Source organism: Rhinolophus sinicus, chromosome 16 (assembly GCF_057876585.1).
Source record: "Rhinolophus sinicus isolate RSI-liver-muscle chromosome 16, RSI-T2T, whole genome shotgun sequence".
NCBI classification, from domain to species: Eukaryota; Metazoa; Chordata; class Mammalia; order Chiroptera; family Rhinolophidae; genus Rhinolophus; species Rhinolophus sinicus.
In genome coordinates, this window is record NC_142516.1 from 29,190,877 (window position 1) to 29,215,209 (window position 24,333).

At 49.3% G+C, this 24,333-nt stretch overlaps 1 protein-coding gene across 1 annotated transcript in view; it reads left to right on the forward strand.

Moving 5' to 3' along the window:
• Positions 1-23,348, forward strand: part of GABBR2 (gamma-aminobutyric acid type B receptor subunit 2) — a 337,234-nt gene extending 313,886 nt beyond the window's left edge. The window contains exons 14-19 of the mRNA XM_088793317.1: positions 5,278-5,388; positions 9,772-9,996; positions 12,207-12,389; positions 15,781-15,910; positions 17,903-18,020; positions 20,707-23,348. Coding sequence (XP_088649443.1) covers positions 5,278-5,388; positions 9,772-9,996; positions 12,207-12,389; positions 15,781-15,910; positions 17,903-18,020; positions 20,707-20,872 — 933 coding nt within the window. The 3' untranslated portion in view covers positions 20,873-23,348. The remainder of the gene's footprint in view (positions 1-5,277; positions 5,389-9,771; positions 9,997-12,206; positions 12,390-15,780; positions 15,911-17,902; positions 18,021-20,706) is intronic.
• The last annotated feature ends 985 nt before the right edge of the window (positions 23,349-24,333 follow it).

Here is a 24,333-nt window from a genome sequence, read left to right on the forward strand (position 1 = left end):
AGGTGGGGGAGAGCACACGGTGAGGGAGGGAAGAACAGTGGTTTGGGAGTCAGATAGACCTGGGTTTAAATTTCAGCTCTGACACTTACTAGCTGGAGATTTGGGGCAAGTTACTTAACCTCTCTGTCCCTTGGTTTCTTCATCTGTAAAATGAGTGCAACACCTTGTTGGAGTCTTATGAGGCTTGCAGCTTAGCAACTAGTACATCATTGTCACTCATGCTCTCAGGGCGGCTGTTACTGGTGAGGTCCACCCGCTCTCTCTCTGAGGCCACCTCTCATGGAATTATCCTGGTCGTAGTAGAGTGGAAGCGAGCCATGAGGACAGGGCTCTTGTCAGTCCTGGTGACTGCTGCTTTCCCCGTGCCTAGAACAGTACCTGGCAAGTGGTAGTGTTTGATAGTTATGTACTGAATGAATGATTACTTTGGTAATTGCCCGGGTGAGCAGCAAGTGAGGAAGAAAAAGAAGAGAAAAAAAGCCAGTTGTGAAAGTTCTTGTAGGCCAGTATCCAGAGCCAAGGAAACATTTTTTGGCTGATGGAGATGCTGTAGTCCACAGCTGCATGGAGAAGTGGGGCTGAAATCCTGGCTCAGACCCTGATGTGAGAGTCCAGCATGGCGTTTGCAGGGGTCAGTGCCCTGTATTCCCTGGCCCTGGGCTGCATGGCCGGCCCACAGTGGGAGCAGCGTGAGTGCCCTGCACAAGTACAGCCTGGGCCCTCCAAACCCTCAATAGTACCCCCCACTACACCCCCGTACCCACTGCCCCAGAAGGAGGCTGGGGGGTTCCTCCATGGTGCCTGGAAATCTGACCTCTTTTAAGGCGAGTGGGTGCCTTCTAGAATAGCACAGGATGCTGCTGAGGACTTGGCCACTTACAGCCCCATCAAGCCACAGGAGTAGCTCTGTGTCCCCAGCCTGCCCCGTGGGACTCTGCGCACGGTTCTTTGGCGCCCTCTAGCGGCGTTTTGGTGCACGACAATGACTCCATGTAGGCGCTCAGGTAGTGGCTGGGTTCCCCGCCCCCTGCTGTTGTAGGGTCAGGCCCATCTCTTCCTGGATGTGGCTGCTCACACCACTCTGAATTCCAGTCCAGGCACGATCAGAACAGATTAGACAAAAGGAAGGAGTAAGAGGCATGGCTCTTACAGTTTGCTCTGAGATTCAATGCGGGGGTCTTTTAACTTTATTCAGACTCCCCACTCCCCGACCTGAATCTGAGTGCCATCACTCCTAAAACCACCCCAAACCCTGCCACTCTGATCCGTGTCCAGAGTGCACAGACCTGGGGCTGTGTGAGGGTGACGTTCATGACCAGGAGGGTGTTGAGGCTTATTTCTGCATCAGTGCCCGTGCACTGGGAGATGGGGTAGAAGCATCTCTGCCAACCTTCTCTGAACGCTCGGCAGGCCCTTGGTTTTCTGCTGCCCTCCCAGCTCTGCAGCGGAGGCTGCACTTACGCTTACTGAGATGGATGGGGGACTGAAAGACCAGACGTAAGAAGTAGGATTTCAGGATTCACAAAGGTCAGAGCAGACCAGGAGGGCAATGTGGGGGGAGGGTGGGGACTTCTTAACAAGGTAAAAGGGAGCTGGGCTAGAATGTCATCTGAAGAAAGGAGAAGACAGAGCTAGCAGCAGTTGGATTGAAAATTACCTGGTGGGATCTTAGTCAACCTTAAGGAACATTCGAATCACCAGTGGAAGGTAGTTACTTAGGGAACCAAGGAGATCTGGAGTCAGAGCACAGGCGGACTTGCTTGGTACCCCCTGGAGTGTGGAGCTCAAGTCTAGGCCTGCGGATCAATGGTAAACTCAAGCAGATTAAAGGACCAGGTCGACTTGGTGGGGGAGGTGATGTGTACCTTCACTGCAGCTCTCCCCTTCCTGAGGAAGTGTGTGCAGACTCAAAGAGAGAGCTTGGGAGCATTCTGGCGAGGGAGCCCCAGAGGAAAGACCAATGGGTGGAGGCACAGGAGGAGAAGGTTCTGGTTCATAAAAGAACTGTGCAACTATCTCACCGAGAGTGGAGAGACGGGCCCTCTGTCACTGGGGTATGTATATAAGCCAGACAACCATTGTCAGTCTCCTGCAAATAGAGAGTTTTCACTACATTGAACAAAGGTGTATGGGAGAATCAGTCCTCTACCCAGAGAATCTAAGAGTCCATCATAAATTGTTGCCTTTCATTGTAGAACAACAGACACAATCATCATTAATGGGTTGGCTATTCATGCATGACCATAATGGGCCTGTGCTACCACATTCTGACGTCTGCTTGGTTGTCAGATATGAGAGAAACCCACGTTCTGCCACAAAGTCACTGTTGACCTTGGGACCACGTCCTTTCTCAGTCTCCTCCATTAAACAATGAAAGGACATCAGGAAACTCCCATCACCCTTGGAAGAATCTAGTACAGCTCAGGGTGGGTCTCAGGGGAGGGGAGATCTCCAGCCCCAGATGCTCTGACTATGGTTCCTATAGATTAGCTTCCCCTGGGGTCTTGCACTAGTACCCACTGCCCCTGGGGTCTTGCATTAGTACCCACTGCCACCATTGCAGAGACCTCAGGAAACCCTCCTCTCCTCTCTAGCACTCCAGCCTATGTGTGCACTCAGTGACCATGGAATCATAGAGGCTAAGCTAAGGCTTTCTGTGGCTTAGGACAACAAAAGGAAAATCAAGCCTGAGAGGGCATGCAACTGGATGATTTGGTTACAAAATGCCCTGAGCTCACAGGCCCCACCACTCCCATGTGGGAGCACCATCTTTCGCCAACTCACAAGTGCCCAGGCCATTGCCTGCCTCAAAGGCTAGACCTAGAGAGCAGGGCCAAAAGAAATAGGATTTCCATCCCCCACCTGCCTAAGGCCTGACTCTCATATCGCTGGATTCCAGCAAAGTGCTCCTTCTTCTCCCTGACTGACCCTGGAAATGCCTCCTCCTTCCCCTCAGGCCTGAGGCTTTACCCTGGGCCTCAACAGCACAATCTCCTGAACACAGTTCTTGGATGAGGTGCCCTCAGTGGAATCTGTTCTAAAGGGAAACAGATTTGCAAAGAAATCTTCAACTTTACTTAATAAATTTGTTGGTAGTGTACGGATGTAGCAATTCTGGAGCTATTTTGTGTCTATTTGTATGTTTGAGCAAATGAGTGACTCTTTTGATGTTGTTGGAAACCAGGGATCCCACTGTGGGAGAAGAAAGATGTAAATGTGGACTAGGGGAGGCAAGCAAGAACCCCGTGGTGTTGGAATTTATAGATAGATGACAGAGAGATAGATAGAGATAGAATGATGATAAGTACATGGATGGATGGACGGACAGATGGATGGATGGATGGATGGAATAAAGCACCTAGAAGTAATGATACTCCAGAAACAGTGAGCAAGCACATCTAATGCCCAAATCTTCTATATACCATCCTCCACTAAAAAAGAAATGGCTGATTCCAAGGCTGGGGCAAGGAAACTACAAGGAGAGCCTGGAACATCTTGTGCCAAGAAGTGGGAAAGTGCTCCAAAAAATTATGGGGACACATTGAAAAAACACAGAAAGCAGCATGAAGGGGTTTTCCATTGGCCAAATCTGGGAGGGGGGAAAATGGAGCATCAAAATGAATAATCATATTAATAGATTATAAAACACAACTAAAAAGGAACCCACAAGTCCATAGTGATATACTTAAATAAGTGAGAGGAAAGGGAAGATCTTATTTACAGTAGAATGCCAAGTATCTAAATGGAATGATAGAGTTAGAAAATCACCGGTTTGCAGCCACCAACGTAATGTGACTCAGGTAGGAATCATCAATGGATGCCGAAACCACTGAGTTAATGTTTGTGGGGGAACAGGATACTCACACAGTCTCAAAGTATCTCCCACAGATTATTTATTAATTACAAGGGGGAAATGGTACCTTTGAAGTGGAGAGATCTGGCAGACATCATCTCAACCAAACAATCACAGTTAACATCACCAATAATGGGACAAAATGCCATCAAGAGTCCCTGAAGTGAAGCACTGAGGAGGCCAAAACATCACTTACGTAGGATTCCTGCCAAGAATGCATACGCTGAAGCCAATCATGAAAACACATTCAGACAAACCTAACTGAGGGGCATTCTACAAAATAACTAAACTGCAGACTTCAGAAGCATCAATGACATGAACAACCAAAGTAGGTGGAGGAACAGTTTGAGATTAAAGGAGACTAAAGACATGACAGGTAAATGTAATACACGGTCCCCGTTTGGATCCTGCTTTGGAAAAACCACAATTGCTTTAAAGGACATGATTAGGCCAACTGGAGAAACTTGAAAATGGATAGTACAGTAGATAATATGCTGTATCAATGTTAAATTTCCTGAATTTGGTGTGTGTGGTTTTGTAAGAGAATCTCCTGGTTCTTAGGAAATACTAGCTATGTAGGGGTAAAGGATCAGAATGTCGCGACTTCCTCTCACACGGTACAGGAAAAATATACAGTATATATTTTTTCATTCCCTGAGTGTCTTTCTCTCCTCTTGTCACCACCTGCCTGATTCTCTCCCAGAGTTTCCCAGTTCTAATTCCTGTGCGTGGGTAAGAGTCTCTCTACCACCCCGGTTTGGGCAGAGCAAGCACTCTGTCCTAGGAAACCGCATACGTCTCTGACCAGCATCTGGATTGGCTGCCTAGGGTCAGGTGCCCACTCCTTGCCAGATTACCTCTGGCCCCGCATGCGTCATGCAGTACATAACATGACTTTCACTACTGCTCCCTTAATAGGGGTGGTAGCCAAGAAGTTCTCCTCAGAAAGCTTGGCAGGCCCCATGCTTGATCCAGCCAATAGACACTGTATCTCCGGCGACCCAAGCTAGTCCCAGAGACACCTGAAGGCCTCCTGACCTAACTTTGTGCTTCTTCTCATCCTCACTCTTTCAACAAACGTTATAGGTGCCTGCTCTGGGCCAGGTCTTGTGCTAGGCTCTAGGGACACAAAATGCCCCAGTCCCTATTATAGCTCAGGAGCTCGGTCTCAAGAATGCAGATAGCTTGAGCACAGGGCTGAATCATGACCAACAAACAGAAAGCAGTCAATGCTAACTGAGGCCTGAGCCCCATGGGAGCCCTGTGGGGACACAGAGGCAGGGACACAGAAGTGGGGTTCGAAAGGCCCCCTGGACAACGGCACTGGCTGTGGCTCATGGGGGGGGGAGGGCTGTCAGGCAGGGCCCCGGCTGCTGGAAGGGTGCCCAGTGCCATCCCTGGGTTTCTGTTTTCTCTCTGCACAGCCGGACCCAGCAGGACGGGATATCTCCATCCGCCCCCTCCTGGAGCACTGTGAGAACACCCACATGACCATCTGGCTCGGCATCGTCTATGCCTACAAGGGGCTTCTCATGGTAGGTGCAGAGCGGGAGGCAGGGTGGGGGAAACACTCCTCTGTCACAGCACAGGCCTGGCGTCTGCCACGTGTTATCTCAATGCCCCATTTCACTGATGAGGACGCTGCGGCTCAGTTTGCCCAAGGTCACTCAGCTAGTAAGTGGCCGAGTCAAAAATGGGGTTACCGGAGGGTTACCCCCAAACCTGTGAGTGTGCCTCACAGTTGTCACTGTACCACTCCTGGAATGGCAATCTGTTGACATCGAACGCATGGTCACATTCCGAATGTCACTGGATCCTCTAAATCCATGGGAGGTGTGGACTCATCCCCATTTTATAAATGAGCAAAGTAAGGCTCAGAGAGGTTAAGTGATTTGCCAAAGGCCACCTGGTAACCTCCAATCCCAGAACCCAGCACTCTTTCCACTCTACTCATCTGTTAAATTCAAAGATCCCGTTCCAAGCCCACCTCACACAATTGCAGAATGTCAAAGCTACAACAGGCTTGAGAGGTCAGCCCCACCCTACCTCGTCCTGATTGATCCTTTAATCTTCTCCCCTAGTCTGTGAAAACGGTGCCTCCACTTAAAATCCCTCCAGCGACAGGAAGCTGCTACTACACCCTCCTCAGATTTTTCCGCAGGAAAGTGAAGCCACCATCTGCTTCATGTGGCCTCCACTTAGAATTGGAAAAGGAAGCCCTTCTCCCAAAGTCAAAAACGCTACTCAAATGCCTCCTCACCTGCTGCTGCTTCCAAGAACTGTTAGTGATGGATCCCATGTCCTTCAGGGGGCCACACCAGAAGAGCTGGTGTTAGGGGACCCTAGGCAAAGATTGTCCCCCACCTCATACTCGTTGAGACACTCTTCTGGTTTCCATAGAGGTCAGTTGAGGACTACTGGGCTGCCATTTAGGCCCCACGAGGTAATGACCCTGGAGGTGTCCACAGGAGGTGCGCAGAGTGGACATGGGCCTGGACGACTGGCCAGAGGTCATGGTCTTGGAGAAGGACGCACTCTGGAGACATGGTCACCAGGGCTGTCAGAGCAGGTGGCACACACCTGAGGGCAGAACCCTCACCAGTGGGCAAAGTCGCCGGAAGGCAGCCCTCAGGTCCATGCGAGGAAGGATTTTGTATAACAGAGCAGTGTCCACTGATGTGATGGGGGCCCCTGGCAAGGAACGAGCTCCCTGTCACAGGAAGTGGGAAGCATCCATGACTTGAGTTTCCTCAGCCCTTGTTGAAAAAGACTGTGAAACTAGACTCTTTCCAGGATCCCTCCAGCCTCCGTGTCCTTGATCCTGAGACTGTGAAATTAGATTATGTGAATCAGATTGGCTCTTTAAACTGGATTTATCTGGAAGGTTTTAGCCATTTATTATCTTCCCCACTACTTCCAAAGGTGGTCGGAGATGACTGTATCTCTTCCCGTGAAACTAATACCTGCAATCAGATCATGTCAATAAAACTGTATCTGACAGCACACATGCCTTACCCTTTCCAGTGTGTGCAAGGGACTGTCCTCAGGAGTGCTGGCCCTTAGAGTTTATGACTCAAATCCCACCTCCTAGCCCATGCTGCTCTGGAACCACAGAACCTCAGGACTGGAAAGAGTGTGCACAGCCCTATAAGCCCCCTCTGCAGTCAGCTGTTTCAGCCCCACAGCCCACCCTGAGCACCCCCAAGTGTTCACTCACTGCTGCACACCTGCAATGGTGGGGAGCTCACCCCTTCAAAGCAGCCTGTGCCACCTGTGGCTGGTGTATTAGTTTCTTGTGGCTTCCATAACAAATTATTACCACAGACGGGTTGCTTAAAACAACAGAAATTTCTTCTCACAGTTCTGGAGACCAGAAGTCTGAAATCAAGGCAGGGTCATGTTCCCTCCTTGGAGAGACTGCCTCCTTGCCTCTCCCAGGCGACGGCTCCAGGCATCCCTTTGCTTGTGGCTGCCTCACTCCAATTTCTACCTCTGTCTTCACAGGGCCTCTGACTTCTCTTCAAGTCTCTCCTCCTTGTTTCTCTTATAAGGACTCTTGTCATTGATTTAGGGCCCACCTGGGTAATCAATCTCAAGATCCATAATTTTATCTGCCAAGACTGTTTCCAAATAAGGTCACATTCACTGTTTCCATGGATTAGGATGTAGGCCACCATTCAACCCACTACAGATGGGTTGCTTTTCTAGAAAGTTCTCCCATCCTCAGCAGAAATCAGCCTCAATGTAACTTGTGCCCAGGACCCCTCATTCTATTCCTTGAAGGCCTAAGAACAAGTTATACTCTGTTTCCTCCTGACATTTATCAGAGATTTGCAGCCAACCACCAAGTCCCCAGACCTGCCCATGTTTTATGACTGGTGGAGACTCTCACGATGGTTTGGTGGCCCTTTGGTAATATGGCACAGAGGAGGCACGCAGACCGCCCCTCCCACCCCCCGCCATCAGAGCGCAGGAGTCCTGGCGCCCACCTAGCCCTGCCACTCTCTGTTGTGGGACCCCAGGCAGGTCATTTCACCTTATCAGCCTCTGCTTGTTCCCCTGTAAGATGTGGACAGCCACATCCAGTGTCCTTGTGGGATTACAGAGGGCTGCGTTTGAGGAACCAGCACAAACCAGGCTTTCACAGCTGTGGGTTTCCTTCCCTCATTTGGTATCTGGTTCCCCATTTTGAAAAGCAATCTTTAAAAAATAAATCAGTCTGCAAGATAACATACTAAGGAAAGAAGAGGAAAACAACCATGATTATATAAAGTGATTCCAATTACAAAATACCTTTTAACTTACTTCTGTACAGGGCATTTCCATTTGAAAAATGCTTTCACATCCATCTTTTCATTTTGTTTAGGTAGAAATTCTGTGAGATAGGCATTATTATTTTCCCATTTCACAGATATTGAAACTGAGGTCCTGAGAGGTGAAGTGACTTGCCCAGAGTCACACAGCCAATGGGTAGCAGAGCAGATTCCAGATCCTGTGGTCCTGTGCCAGCCAGAGATGTGCAGCCAACCACCACCCTTAGACTTGCCCACATTTTATGACTGGTGGAAACTCTCATGATGGTTTGGTGGCGCTTCTACCAACCGCCTTGTGCTGCCAAACGAAATCAAACCTCACAGCACAGGCCCTCAGTGTGATGTTAAATGGTTCACGCAATGTTGGATGCCGAGAGCTGTAGTGGTGAGGTCAGAGGGCAAAGGGGTCTTTGTGGGAAGGCTTTCTAGAAGTGCCAGACCGTGAGCCGAAGCCCCTGCACCAGTCAGTACTCTAGGTCAGCTCTCTGTCCCACCCATCCGCACCACCATTTCTGCCCTGCATCCCATCTGTACTTCCTTCTGCAGCCTGTCCCCCTCCACCCCACTCCACCCCTGCTTAGACCACCTATGAAAGCTAAACTCTCAACACCCTGCTTCAGATCACATTTGACTTCTACCCGATCCAATTCTGTTGGGAGATGTATTAGTTAAGAGTAGATCTGCAGGAGAGGGAGGGAGGGAGGGAGGGAGGGAGGGAGGGAGGGAGGGAGGGAGGGAGGGAGGGAGGGAAGGAAGGAAGGAAGGAAGGAAGGAAGGAAGGAGGGAAGGAAGAAAGGAAGAAAACACAAAAATATTAGTGGTTAAAGAGCTAGTTAATTTCTCTCTCAGGTAAGCAATCTAGAAGAGGTGTGGGGGCTCCCAGCATCTGAGCTCCTTGCATCTTCTGCTCCCCCATCTTCATCATGCCTCTTTCACATTGTGGTCTGAGATGGCTGCTCATGCTCCACCCATCCCATTCCGCTCATAGGAGGGAGAAAAGGAACAGCCTTCCCTTTAAAGACACTTCCCAGAGCTTGTACACACTGCATGGCATTTGTCCAGAACCTAATCAGATGCCACACCTAGCATCAAGAACAGCTAGGAGATGTAGTCTCTATTCTTGGTGACTCTGTGCATTGGGGGTTGGGGGGAAGGGGTGGTAACAGAAGTCCCAGACACAGGGCTCTGCCTGGTTTAATAGAAAGAAAAGGCTGGACTGAATGAACTTCCAGAGAAATGGTCCGCTTTTACCCCCATGTTGCTATGTGGCCTTGGGCAAGCCCCTTCCTCTCTCTGCACCTCAATGTTCTCTGTAGAATGAGGGGAGGTGGTTGAGCTCATGTCTGAAGTTCCTTCCCACTATGGCTTCCTGTGAGTCTGTATGTGAATCAGGGGTGGGGCAAAGGAAACCCAGCCAGCTGAAACACCCCCACTGTGTACCCCCAGACGCAACCCAAGGCCATGAGTGGGGGACAGATGGTGACAGCCAAAGCCCCAGCCTCCCTCCTCCCAGCGCCCACTTCCTGAGTTCAGTAGCTTCTCAGGGCAGCAAGCCGGTGCGGCCGCGTGGTAACGAGCATCTCCCCTTTCTGTTCCCTGCTGCAGTTGTTCGGTTGTTTCTTAGCGTGGGAGACACGCAATGTCAGCATCCCCGCCCTCAACGACAGCAAGTACATCGGGATGAGCGTGTACAACGTGGGGATCATGTGCATCATCGGGGCGGCCGTGTCCTTCCTGACGCGGGACCAGCCCAACGTGCAGTTCTGCATCGTGGCCCTGGTCATCATCTTCTGCAGCACCATCACCCTCTGCCTGGTGTTTGTGCCGAAGGTGCGGGGACGGCGCCGTGGCCGGCGGACCCCCTGGCTTCCGGCCTCGGACTCGCTCGCAGGGCATTGCTGAGTGTCCTCCCTGTTCTGGGTGTTCGGCGTCCTTTGGGTGGGGTTGTGATGATGAACACAATTCACATCACAGAAAGTTTGGAAAATGCACAAACGTGAAAACCAGATTTTCCGGAAATCTTATGTAGTCCCACCACCCAAAAATAATCACTATTAATGTTTCGCTTTGGTTTTTTTACTGTTAATATTTTTTTTTAATTGGGGAATATTGGGGAACAGAGTACTTCTCCAGGGCCCATCAGCTCCAAGTCATTATCCTTCAATCCAGTTGTGGAGGGCGCAGCTCAGCTCCAAGTCCAGTCGCCATTTTCAATCTTTAGTTGCAGGGAGCGCAGCCCACCATCTCATGTGGGAACTGAACCAGCAACCTTGCTGTTGAGAGCCTGCACTCTAACCTACTGAGCCATCCGGCCACCCCTTTACTGCTAATATTTTTGATGTGTTCCTTCCAGTGTTGTTTTCATTGTTAGGCAGTGATGCTTCCTCAGATACAGCTGTGATTATAGCGCATCTATTTGTTTGTGATTTGCCTTTTCACTAAGTTTTTGTCCTTTGTATTTTCCCACATTCATAACCAACATTGAGGGAAAGTTCCATATTTACTTGTCCACTTGATCTCTTATTGGTGAGCATTTTAGTTGTTTCCAGAGTTTTTATATTATGAATAACTTCTCTATAATACATTTTCTTTGATTCCAAATACTCCCTTAAGATAGAGTGGCAGGAGTAGTATTAGTGGAGCAAAAGGAATAACCGTTTTTAACCGCCACTTACAGTTTCAATTCATCTGAAGAGCTGACCTTCAGGACCACCCTGAGAGGTAGTTTTCAAACATTATCCTACCCAACAATGGGAGGGTGAACCAGAGGCCTTGACCTCTAAGGAGCCCCCGCAGTAGGCTGGTCTGTGTAAAGGGAAGGCTGACCTCAGTGGGTCTCAAAAGTAAAGAAAGAACAAGAAACAAACAGAGTTGGGAAGGAGTTATTGGCCCAAGTGGAGGAGTGGCTCCCTAGGAGAAGGGCCAGAGGAAAGATCACTCAGGGTCCTTTGTCCCTACAGGCTGTCCGTGGCACCTCCATCCTCCTGGGTCCCCAAGCAGTATCAGCTCTGCCCTAAATGCCTCTCGTATATGCTCCTTACTTCTCTAGTTGTCAACACCTGCCCAGGCTCCAGGCCAATGCCACAACTCCTCTGCCTGCACGCTGACGTTCTCTCCATCTTGTGTATGATGCCAGATGATCCTAAGCCCAGCTCTGATCGTGTCACTCTGCTCTGTCAACCTCAATAGGTCCTCATTGCCCTCCTGGATCCAGGATTGAGTCTCTGACACTGGGCTGCCTCTCAGGACCCTTGGGTCTCCTCTAGGCTCCCCAGCGACCCCTGTCCTCCATCCAAACTGCCCTTCTGCATAAGCACCCTGAGCCCCAGGCCTCCCTGTGATGGCGTATGCCATTTCCTACCCCTGGGAGTCCCTTAGCCTCACCATCCTTCCCGACCCTCTGCAGAGCTCAGCCCTCGTCTGTGGACCATGAAGTCCTGGTGGCCAGGGCCACGGCTCACTCAGCCCCTGCTCTCCAGTACTGAGCCCAGAGTCTGCCTCAAACCAGAGATGTTTTCCAACTACATGAATAAGATCAGGATCAAATGGCAACCTTTTCTTTAAAATGCCTTTGTCCGCGACAGAGCTTGTCATCAGTCTACGCCCAACACTCATCAATGCTTCTAACAAGCAGAAACCTTCACTTTTCTCCATTACATTGTCTTCACAACTGTCACCTTCGGGTTTATTTTCTACATGGCACAAGGCCCAAGGCAGAGTGAGGCTTAGCTAGAGCCAGGCCTGAGGGGCCCCAGGTGGGCTCTGCAGGATGGTTGGGATACAGGTGGCAGCAGGGTCAGGAGACCAGACGTCTACTGGCAAAAAAGGGAACCAAGACTCAGGGAGAGGCAGGGGCCCGCCCCGGGTCACACACAAGCAAATGGCAAAGGTGAGGCTGAGCCCAGGGCCCTGGACTCCAAAGCTGTATCCTTTCTGGGGACCCTCCTGCTCCCAGTGCAGCAGCTGCTGGGAGGGACTGGATGTGGAAAAGGAGAGGGGACCCTAGGGTTCTCTTTTCAACCCCACCTTTGTCCTTTCAGCTCATCACTCTGAGAACAAACCCCGATGCAGCAACTCAGAACAGACGGTTCCAGTTCACTCAGAATCAGAAGAAAGAAGATTCTAAAACATCCACCTCAGTCACCAGCGTGAACCAAGCAAGCACATCCCGCCTAGAGGGCCTACAGTCCGAAAACCATCGCCTGCGAATGAAGATCACAGAGGTACCTCCCGCAGCCCTGCTACCCAGGGCTCTGTCCCCCCATTTGAAGCCCTGGGCCCCAGTGCAGGGACTTTCCGAGCTGCTGTTCCCACCACATCTGCTCTAGGACACCCCGGCTTCACGGCTGTGCAGTCCCATCTGCTGTCACTAGGGCTGCAAAAACGAATGGAACATGAACTACACAGAGGCCTCTAGTCAGAATCGGGCAGTTTACTAGCCTAGGCTCTTGGGGTCCAGCAACGCTTCGATTGAAGACACCCCCAGAAAGAAAGGCATTTTTAGAGATTTGTGAATTCCCAGATTATAGCAGTGAGTTTGACAAATTCAGTTTTCCACCTCCTATGTGTCTTCTTTACTAGTCACACAGAACACTTCCCTTCTGACACTCTGGTCACAAAATGTGGTGGGGGGCAGGGGGAGTTGTCCCCACACCAGGCAATTCTCTGTGACACCAGCTGGATGTCCTACATTTCACTTAATTCCAGCACTATCTATCTGGACACAGTGTGAGAACTAATGGAGCGCAGTCCCACAAGACGACCCCACCCCACTTCAGATGCCAACAGCAAGTAGTAGGTCCCCAGGTTACCGACAACTTCTGTCCAACTTAGCCACCAATCAGAGGTTCCCACAATCCCCTCCTCAGGTTTCATTAATTTGCTAGAGCAGTTCACAGAATTCAGGGAAACACTTAACGTTTACCAGTTTATTAAAGGCATGAAAAAGGATACAGATAAACAGCCAGGTGAGGAAATTCATAGGGTAAGGTCTGGGAGGGTCCCAAACACAGGAGCTTCTGTCCCCGAGGAGTTGGGGTGCACACACCTTCCCAGAGTGGATGTGCTTTGCAACCTGGAAGCTCTCTGAACCCTGTACTTCTGGGATTTTTATGGAAGCTTCATCACATAGGCACGACAGGTCATGAAGTCCATTTTCAGCCCTTCTCCCTTCTCAAGAGAATAGGGGATGGGGCTGAAAATTCCCATCCTTCTAATCATGACTCATTCTTCCCGGTGACCAGCCCTCATCCAGGAGCCCACCCAGAGTCGCCTCATTAGAACAAAAGATACTCTTATCACTCAGGAAATGATAAGGTTTCAGGAGCTCTGTGTCAGGAACCGGGGAACAGAGGCCAAAATATATGTTTTATTATTTCACAAGTACCTTCCTAACTGTGTGCCCTACCCCTCAATCCTTCCCTCTCCCAACACAACCCAGTAATTAGTTACATCTATATGATGTACTACCAGAGAGGAGGAAGAGAAATGTTTCAGGAGAGAGAGTCTGCTGCAGCAGACCTCACCTTTGTCCTGAAGGTCCCTAACTGGTTCTTGACTACTTTAGAGAGGCCATAACCAGATTCCTTTGTGCCCAAGCCAAACTTCGAATTCTGGAGTTATATACCAGGGAGAGGAAACCAATCACCTTCCCTTCTTCACCGCTCCCTTTGGGTCAAGGGTTGCGACTGGGCCCATGGTGCTTGGGCTATGTGCTTGGGCTCTGTGTTTAATAGAGGAGTAGAATAGACAGGAAGGGAACAGAGGAGCGTGTATTGGTCAGGACGCTGCCTAAGCTGTAACAAAGAGTCCCCAAAATAAAGCGGCCCAAAGAAAATATACATTTATTTCTCTCTCACCTAACGGTCCTAAGGAGAGAGGTCCAAATTGGCAGGCAGCTCTGTTCCCCAAGGTCATTGTGGATGAGACGCCTTCACTCTTCTTGTCTGCCACTCCCCAAGGCATCTGTTTTCCTCAGCGGTACAGTGAAAGCTGGGTAGAAGACATGTCCTGTGCTCAATCTCAGGAAGGAAAGAAAGGAAGTCTGTGCAAGCAATTGCCTTTTAAGCAACTGATACAAAATTGTGCATTTTGGTTTTGCTCCAGTTACATTGGCAAGAATTTACACATCACACTTAGCCACGGGGACTCTGGGAAGTGTAGTCCCTAGGTAACAGTCCCAAGGAAGAAGTGAGACGTAGAGTTGCCAGATTAGATATAGGATGCCCAGTTAAACTAGAATTTCAGACAACCAATCATATTTTTAGTATAAATATGTCCCATACAATGTTTGGGATATACTTAAACTGAAAAATTATTGCTTGTTACCTGAAATTCAAATGTGACTGGACATTCTGTATTTTTATTTACTAGACCTGGCCGCCCCTACTGTGGGGGGCTCACAGTCGTCTGCCCCAAAGGTCCTCTACACAGCTTTAGGATGGGGCAGCCCTCCATCAGGCACCGGAGCAAAGTAGGAAAGGTTGCTGATTCTGTTTTACTATCAGGCCTATGACTAGGACTTCTCATCTCTGTGTCTTGACATTCGGCTTCCACTTGCGCACTCTGGCGATGAAGAGGTCACTCACTTTAGGAAACTAAAAAATCTAAGCCACTGCCAAAAACTCTAGAATCCTGGGTTTTTCCTGGAATTGAATCACAATCTGACCTCCTCTTGCTTCCACCCTTTGATCCTAGGCCTGCTGTTTGATTCACATAGAAAAAGGTATCTCTCTCGTCCTCCACACGAAAACTTAGACAGTTTATGGCTGTGCTCTTGACATTGGAACAGCACCTTACAGTTTATAACTTACCCTCCCTTTTATTATAGCAGGATGCCCACTACTCTTCCCAACTACCCCCCACTTCCCAACACACACACACACCTTCCCCAGGCTTCTCAGAGGCTGAACTGCCCAAGTTTTGTATCTGATTCTTATATAATCTGCGGGCAACTGGAACCCATCCTGCCTAACTCCTCTGAAGAAGCCCCAACTGGCCTGGGTCTCCATGATAGTGTGAGTGTCAGAGCTGACCAGCCCTGCAAATCTATCCTCCACCCTCCCTCCAACAAGGGTCCTGCTAGGTATCAATAATAATAATTATAGTAATATTATTAGAGTAGCAGGTTACTCTTACTATGTGTCAAGCCGTGGGGTAAACTTTGATTGTATTATCTCATTTAATCTTCACAAGACCCCCAGGAGGTAGGTTTTGTTATTATCCCATTCTACAGATGAAGAAACTGAGACTCAGTTCTCACCGGCCAGTAAGGAGCAGCCCTGGGTTTTCGCTTTGGCCTGTCCAGCTTCAGAGCCTGCGCTCTGACGCTCTCCCACCCTGCCTCCCTGGGCTTACTTGGTGGCTCCATCAAGGTTCAAGCCTGCATGGACACATCATTGCAGACCCCAGGTCCCTCTCATCACAGCTTCTCCTGAAACAAGAGCTGGCAGGGGCCTTCTGTGTCTCTTCCCCAACATCCAGTGGCCCCTCTTGCTCTCAGCGCCCCCCTGAAGCCAGCCTGGAGCTGCTTCTTGGCTCTCCAGGACTGGCTGCCTGGGCCGGGGCAGGGGCTGGGCCAGGGGCTCAGACTCAGCTGGCGCCTTTGTCTTCTAGCTGGATAAAGACTTGGAAGAGGTAACCATGCAGCTTCAGGACACACCAGAAAAGACCACCTACATTAAACAGAACCACTACCAAGAGCTCAACGACATCCTCAACTTGGGGAACTTCACCGAGAGCACAGGTATGAGGAGGCGGGGGCCCTGGGACATGCTAGGCCTGGGTTTCAGACAACAGCTATCCACCTTCCATTTTACAGATGAAGAAACTGAGGCTCAGAGAGGGGGAGAGGTGGGACTGGTCTGAAGTCACACAAGCAGAGCTGGAGTATCCGGAACCCACGTCTTCTGACCACAGTTCAGTGTCTGCCTGGAGCCCCCCCTCTGCCTAGAGCTGGGCCTTCTGCCCGTAGTCCCCTGGGCTCCGGTTGCATTCCCAGTGTTTTGACGGGGGGTACATTGTTCCTAACAAATAGTCTACCTGTACTTCTCCCAACAACATTTCTCAGTTTCAAACGCACCTCATCAATGTACAGGAAAGGAACGGTTAGTAGGATATGACAGGACACTCAGTCTCCCAACCACCTGGAAATATGCAAGCTGAAGTAACACAAGCCATTGTTTTGCCTACATTTCAGGAAATTTTTAATAGATTACCAGTGTTGGTCAGAGTGTGGAAATGAGCATTCTCCTGCAATGTTCTGGAAGCCAGTCTGGCACTCTCCAAATGTTAGATGTTAAACATCTTAACCCGGCAATTCCACTAGCGGGAGCCTGCCCCTGGGAAACACTCCCACATGAGCAAAGACATAGACACATACTGTTCATCACAACATTATTTTTAGAGGAGAAAAACTGGAATTAACTGAAATGTTCCTCATTTGGGGTAGTTTCGTTAGTTATGATACAAGCAAACAAGGCACATAATATAGCTATTAAACAGTGAGGTGGTCTATTTGTGCAGAAATGGCAAGACAGTGGACTCACCAACACAAGGCTTAAAAACATGAAAAACATGGCCCTAAATAGACCTCATAAAGGAGCTGAAACAAGAAGGCCGAGTGTCACCTTGTTCAACCTCATCTGCGCATGTGCACATCGGGCGACTCAAATTTTTGGATCCTGTCGGTGTGTCAACGAATGACCACGAAAGCACCACTAGTATTAATTTGGGGATCACAAATAAATGTTGGCAAGTAGGCAAGTTTACAAATACTGGATCTGTGAGTAAGGAAGGTTGACTGTACTCCCATGGGTACAAAATGACAGACGCGTATATAAAGTCCCCCACGGCAGGAAAAAGAAAAAGAAAATATTGATGCCCCCCTCCACACCAGATAAATCCAAATCTGTCAGGTGGGGCTGGGTTTCTATATTTTATTTTTCTTTAAATCTCCTCCTGTGGTCTGAAGTACAAGGAGATTTGAGAGCGCGTACATGGCCATGTTCTGTGGTGACACACTGTTTCTTTGGACAAAGACTTCATGCATACACATGTTAGTATGTGACTAATGCATTGTTGCTGGACAAATTAGGATGAGTTCCAACTTTCTGATATTGTAAACAGCGCGAATTTGGACGTCTTGTACGTATCTTCACACAGATCCTGAATCATTTCCTTAGGATGCTTCCCAGAAGTGGCCATTCTGAGTAAAAGATGCGCACTTTCTATAGTGTTTGATCCTTATCAACAGTGCCCCCTCCCAAAGATTATGCCAATTTATATTCCCACCAGACGTTTACTATTATGATTCTTTTCAATTCTTGACCATCTTGTGGAACATGTACCTTGCGGTTTTTTTGTTCTTCTTTGTCACTACGTACCTATGCCCCAGTCAAAAGGGCCTTTAGATTAGAACCTCTCATTTCTAAATTATGCTGCCTGCTATGGGTCGATGTTGTTTCTTTTTTTCTTTTCTTCTTGGAGAAAAGGACCCCCACGGCACACCATACATATGCCCGGCATGGCTTGCCACTTCCATCCCTGGGCGGAGATGTCTCGGCTCCCTCCCTTGGTCCTGGGAGAGCTGCTGCAGAGACCGTGGCTGGGAGAAGACTGAGAATGATGGGCTCTTTTGCATTCTCTTTCCCTGGGCAGCAGCCTAAAAAGATTGCATTGTTGATCTTTAAATATCAAGTTAATAGAATATGTTGTGATATTGTTGTTTTGCATTCAGATGGGGGAAAGACCATTTTAAAAAATCACCTCGATCAAAATCCCCAGCTACAATGGAACACAACAGAGCCCTCTCGAACATGCAAAGATCCTATAGAAGATATAAACTCCCCAGAACAGTAAGTACCTTCTCCAAGAATGACTGCCAAAGAGTATGTGACTCCTGCTAACAGTTTGCAATTTGTACCATGTTTTCACATGCATTATTTTATTTGAACTCCACAGCAATCCCATGATACAGGTCATGTGACAATGCTCATTTTACAGATGAGAAAACCAACATTCAAAAGAGGAAGGTGACTTTGTCAAAGCTCACCCAGTTGCTAAATGCAGGAGATAGGATTTGAACCCACCAATATCAAATAGGATTTGAACTCTGTCCAGTATCAAACCCCATGTGCTCCACTGTGGCCCACTGCCTTTGTTACGTATAAAATTCCACCTTGCTAAGTGCGTTCATTTAACAATGATTTACTGAGACCTGCTATGTGTCAGACACAGCAGTGAAGAAAACAGACAAAATCCTTCCCCACATGGAGCTTCCAATCTGTCTGGTAAGACAATAACTTAATTTACAAAGGAAAACACAGTGTGTTCAATGATACATGCTTTGGTGAAAACTAAGGCAGAGGAGAGGGCTAGGGAGTATAATTTTAAATAGCACAGTCAGAGAAGACTCATTGAGAAGGTGACATCTAAGGAAAGACCTGGACATCTCAGTTTGCTTTGTTTCACCGGGAATTTTTAGTTCTTCCCAGCCCACAGAAGATTAGAAGCAAAGATTAGAAACATCAGCCTTGCACGTTGGCTCCTGGGAAGTGACAAGCAGTGAGGAACCAGCAGAAACAGCTGGATCACCAACTGCAATGTCACCTGGTGCCATTTCATGTTAGAGCTAATAGCCTCTCAACCCAATTCGCTCCCAGGCCTCACCAGCTTATAGTCCAGAACAATTACTGATGGTTACATGGCATTCGTCAGTGGTTTACCGATCATTTCCCTCCACTAGAGTGTAAGCACCTTGATGGTGAGATATGAGTCCTTCTTTTGTCCTCCGGACTGAACACAGGTGTCAGCCCTGAGCAGGTTCTTGGCAAGTATCTGTTGAATGAATGAAAAGATAAACAGGGTCCCATCACACAGCAGAATGCCATGCTCTGACAACCATAGACAGACGCCTCCCTTGCCCAAGCAGACCTTGCCAGGTGCTCAGACAAGCACTGTTTCCCAGGTCAGTTTATTCTTCAGCTCCCCTTTTCCTGGACTCTTTGTAAACACCATCTTGCCTTAAGGAATAGATCATAGCTGATGTTACACAGGTTCCACTTTAATTTCAAAATGAGATCTCCAACACTCTCATCTCATGAGCACTGGGGAAGTAGTTCTTGGGAGATGTCCTTCTGGTCAACAGGTCCTTAGGGAGTGGAGGCAGCACTGCGTCTGTCCCCATCCACCTCAGAACTCCATCAGTTCCACCTCAGAACTCCAACAACCTGTTGGAATGAGGCAGCCCCTGGGAATTGACTGGCCTTCCTCACAAAGGTCTGTCATTTAACAGAAGAAGCCAGAGTCCCACCTTCCCATTTCTGGCTCTGTGTCTGTGAGCAAGTTACACAAACTCTGTACTCTTCCCTCATCTTGATAATGGGACTAGCAATACTGCTTTTACCCATTGGGTTTTTGTGAAGATCTGGGTTTTTTTCTCACCTGAGACACAAGAGGCCTAAGAATACAGGGACTGCAACTTCCCAGCTGCCACAGAAAACTGCACAAAGCGCAGCTGAGCAGAGCAGGGGGCGGTGACCTGGGCACATTCCCCAAAGTAGCCTTTCCCACACTTAAGTGACTTACTGACCCGCCAATCATAGAAGACTAATGAGAAGGTAAGCATAGAAGCGTGTGGCAGTGAGAAAGGAGTCAGAAGGCAGCTCCCTTTCCATCTGCTCCTCCATCAGCCAGGCAAACGCACGTCCTGGCTCTGGCTTTTCTGGCTGCGTCTTGGGAATTTACCAAGATATCTGGGGGCTTAGAGGAGGAAGGGGCTCACTCTCTGAGGGAGTTACACTAAGCAGATGACACTTGAAATGGAATTTGAAGGAAAAGCAGATCATCAGATCCGGAAGCAGAACAGCAGTACTCCAGACTAGGGAGACAGTGTGTGCAAAGGCAGGAAGAGTGGCCATGAGCAGTGTTTGGGGGAAAACTAGCGTCAGAGGGTCAGGTTTACAGTGAGAAGGAGTAGAAGTTTCACCTGGAGAATTTTGTGGGAGACAGATCTTAGGGAGCCCTGAGTATCCCATCCCAGTGTCGAAAAGATAACGCTAGTCACCAAAGAAGCCGAAAGACCTGGAAGGAACCTATTGGAATTGGCCCAGCCAGAAGGGCTGAGCAGGGCAGCGGAGCCCACGGAGAACAACAGAGCAGCTGAGAAGCCTTCCAGGGATGGAACCCAAAGCCAGTCCCTGGGGAGGCTTGTAAGAGTAGAGGATGAGAACTGCTGGTGTTTGCAGCAAAGCCCCATTAGAAGGGCAAAGCCTTGTTCTTAGGAATCACCAGAAGCTCAAGAAGCGCTCTCCTTGCTCCTGTCTCCCTGTTTGTTCCCAGGGCAGTAGTCGGCACAGGTACGCCTGCATTAAATACCTGCTAGATGGGCGAATGGTTAGATGATAGGATGGACGGATCTTGGATTCGGAGATAACTGTGCTTCTACCATCAGCCTCTTAGCCAAAGCAAGTCCAAGGCACTTTCTGGTGAGCAGCCAGGGAGCCCCATTAACTCCTGCCTCTCTTTCTCTCCCCGCCACAGCATCCAGCGCCGGCTGTCCCTACAGCTCCCAATCCTCCACCACGCCTACCTCCCATCCATTGGAGGCGTGGACGCCAGCTGTGTCAGCCCCTGCGTCAGCCCCACCGCCAGCCCCCGTCACAGACATGTGCCACCCTCCTTCCGAGTTATGGTCTCGGGCCTGTAAAGGTGGGAGGCCTGGGGCCGGGGCCTCCCCCATGACAGAACCTCATAGAGCAGAGGAGTCAGCTGTAGGAACACTGTCGGCTGTGGCTGCAGAGAAGCTGGGGGCACAGCTGGCCTTGCAGGACTGCTCAAGTGGCTCTCAGGTGGACAGGATGGGGGGCACTTGGCACCTGACCTCGCGCCTTATTTGTGAAGTTTTTATTCGTTCACAAAGAAGAGGAATGGAAATGACTTCTTCCTTAATGTCTGAAAAGAGAAGGAACTGGGATATTTGAAACTTTGCAAAAAAACAATCCTAGACAAGGAGAGAGTCACTAGAAGACTCCAGCTAGAAGTCACTGAACAGCCTTGGGAAGAGGCGAGGGGCTTCTGGAGAAACCACGTCTGCCTCTGCACACACATCACTGGCCGTGGCCCCCCAGGCCAGCCCTTCTCCCCTCTGGGGAAGCAGGTAGGCAGGGCAGCCAGGCCCCCAGCTGCCAGTCCAGCCAACCCCAGCCTTCCCGGCACAGGGAGCCTGCAGGAAGGGCAGCCAGGCACAGCTCTGTGGTGGCTGGGCACCGAGGGCTGGGCTGCGGGAGCAGGCTGATGCGCATGCCTCCTGGCAGGACCTTACTCTCTGATAAATGCCACACATTAACACAATAATACCCGTTCTGGACCGTGGGGATTTAGGGCACGTCACTGCAGACATGCTCTGCAGCTTTCACCGACAGTCGGTCACGCACCCACCATATGGACCATGTCCTTGTGTTCGTATCAGGTGTTCCCGGTAATAAGGGGGGCCACCTGAGCTAATCACGGAATGTCTGTTCCCAGCATACACAAAAAAGAAAGATTGTGCACTTTAACCTCTCTCGTCAGGGCCCAAGGGCTGGCCACGTTGGTTTTTTTCGGTTTTCTGTTGTTGTTTTTTCCCACTGACTTTGTTTCTGACCAAAGTGAATCAGGGGCATCCTTCTAGAAGACATCCCTGTAGTCGTAGGGGAAAGAGTTACTAGCTGAGGGCTTCCCTCGGCTTCTGGAAGGCAGCCTTCCATCCAGACAAGCCGGTGAGCTCTGCCCTCGGGGGTTACAGGGGTGATCAGTCAGCACACTGATTCTCACGCATAAGATCACTCTTCCCCTTTAATTGAGCCCCACACATAGAGCACCGGGCTGGGAGTCGGACCTGGGTTCACGTCCTCGCTCCTCTGCTGACTCCCTCCATGACCTTGGGTCTCACTAGTGTCCCCCTGAGCCTCAGTTTCCCCCCCTCTAACAAATTGGGGTTGAAATAACACCCATCCTGCCTACCTCACAGGGTCCCTCTGAGAATCAAAACTTGATCTTGTCCAGGAAAGCTTCGTACCAAAAGGTGAAGCGGCCCTGACCCGTGAGGTATCAGGATGACCATGACCTTCAGCCCTCGCGACAGCTGGGTTGTGGCCCAGAGACGCTCCCAGCACAGCCTCTACCAGGACCAGCCCAGCTGGAGAAAGGCTCCCTATGACTTTTGTGACATTCCTAGACAGGTTCATTCTTTGCTAAAGAAAGGCCTGAGTGACAACGTCCAGGACGTCTGCACAACTGAGCAGCTGCTCACTCCCTAGAGAAACCTAATGGCAGCTTCAACGGGCAGGCAATAATCTCTTCCCAGACCACCACAGTCAGGAATATACTGCTGCCACCACCAGGCTTTGACAAAAGGGCCCACGGGGAATCTTACCATCGCCAACATTTCAAAACACCCTACTTCACGTAGCATAGCTTGCCTCTCCCCTCCCCCAAAGAGAGGTTATGGAGGTACTGTAGCTTTTAGGGAAAAAAAAAATGTTAACCCATCACAGGTCAAGTTGAAGTCATTGTCTGTGTAGGCACTAAAAATCGGTGTTGCCACTCACTGTGTATTACCAGTATTTACTTGTTTTCTTGATTTCACCAAAATCAGATTTAATTTCAAGGGCCACATTCATTTTTCAAAGGGAAAGAGACAATTCATTGTACATAATGTATACACACACACACACACACACAAAAAAAAAAATACCTGTAGAAATATTATTCCAGCATAGCAGGAAAAACAAACGAAACAAAAGTATTGGACCGTCGGAGGTGAGTGTGTGCGTCTGTGACCCATCGTGACTCCTGAACGTGCACAGTCTTCTAGGTTAACCCACAAAATACATTCTCTGTCTTAATGATACTGTAGGTTCACCCATTTTTTTAAATTTCCCTGCAAATAATAAGACCCACAGAAGTGACTCTAGCTATTTAACGGTCTGTTCTTTTATACGCAGCAAACACACCGTACATTTCCAAAAAGGCTTCAGCCTGAAGGCGTTTTCCAATGATGTTAGTGCACAAACGCTTTAAATTAGACTGGAACTGCCAGAATCAAATGTAAATGAGGAATTTCTTGTACCCCTGTTGCATGGTATCAATTTTTAATAAATTGTTGCAAATTTGTTTTTATGAATAAAAGAGAAAAAACTGTCGCCTTTACTGCCTACACTTAAGCCCCAAAGGCTGGTCAGATCAAACCATATTCCTCTGCCCAGAGACTCAGGGGACAGTGTGGGCTTGCCCGCTCAGCATTTTTCCTTCCTTCAGAAGCAGCCCTCCCCTGCCTTCTGCTGCCAATATCAGAGCAGCCCTGTTATCACGTGACCCAGCTTCTGGCCACAGGTAACAATCCAGACCTGAGCTGGGCCAGTACGTTCCTTCCCTAGGATTCCTCTATGCAGAGAAATTTAGTTGGCCACAAAAGAGAAAAATGAAGCCAATGCTGGATTCTCAGTAAACCTGATGAGGAGCAGGCCTCCTAAATCCTGACCCCGACAGAGCCCTGCTCCCTGCCATCGTTTATGTAGCCCTCCAATGTGATGTAGGACGTGCAAAGATGGGAAATAGGTCCAACGTGGAAGAGGAACTTACTCAAGGTCACCTAGTGAGTCACGGCAAAGGCAAGAACAGAACCAGAATCCCAGTTGGTCTTCCTTCCCTACCTGCCTTAAACTCACAGCAATTCAGAGCTAAGAAGGACCTCGGAGGTCTTGGCCAACCCCTCACTTTACAGGTGGGGAAACTGAGGCCCAGTGACAGGAGCCGGTCAATCAGGCAGTCCTGAGAGGGCAAGCCTGGAACCTGGCCAGCCTGGCTTTGAGACCCCAGCTCTGTTCTCGTGGGTCTACTTCCTCACACCTGACGGAGAACCACAGGTAGAGCAACCATGGCAGGGAGACACTATAACACAGAGACATTTCTCTGTTGCCTCAGGTTCTTGAGACGTCTTCGTATTTCCTCACTAAATATGGACTCAACCAATGAAAACATTTGATCTCTCCTCTTAGCAAATCTGAAAGAGAGATTTGCTCTTTCATGACCTTCATCATTAAAGTTCTTCCTGCCTTGCTTGGCCTTGAGGAGCAGGTTTGTGTTACCTGAAATCTAAAGGAAAGGCCTAGAGAGCAGTGTTGCACT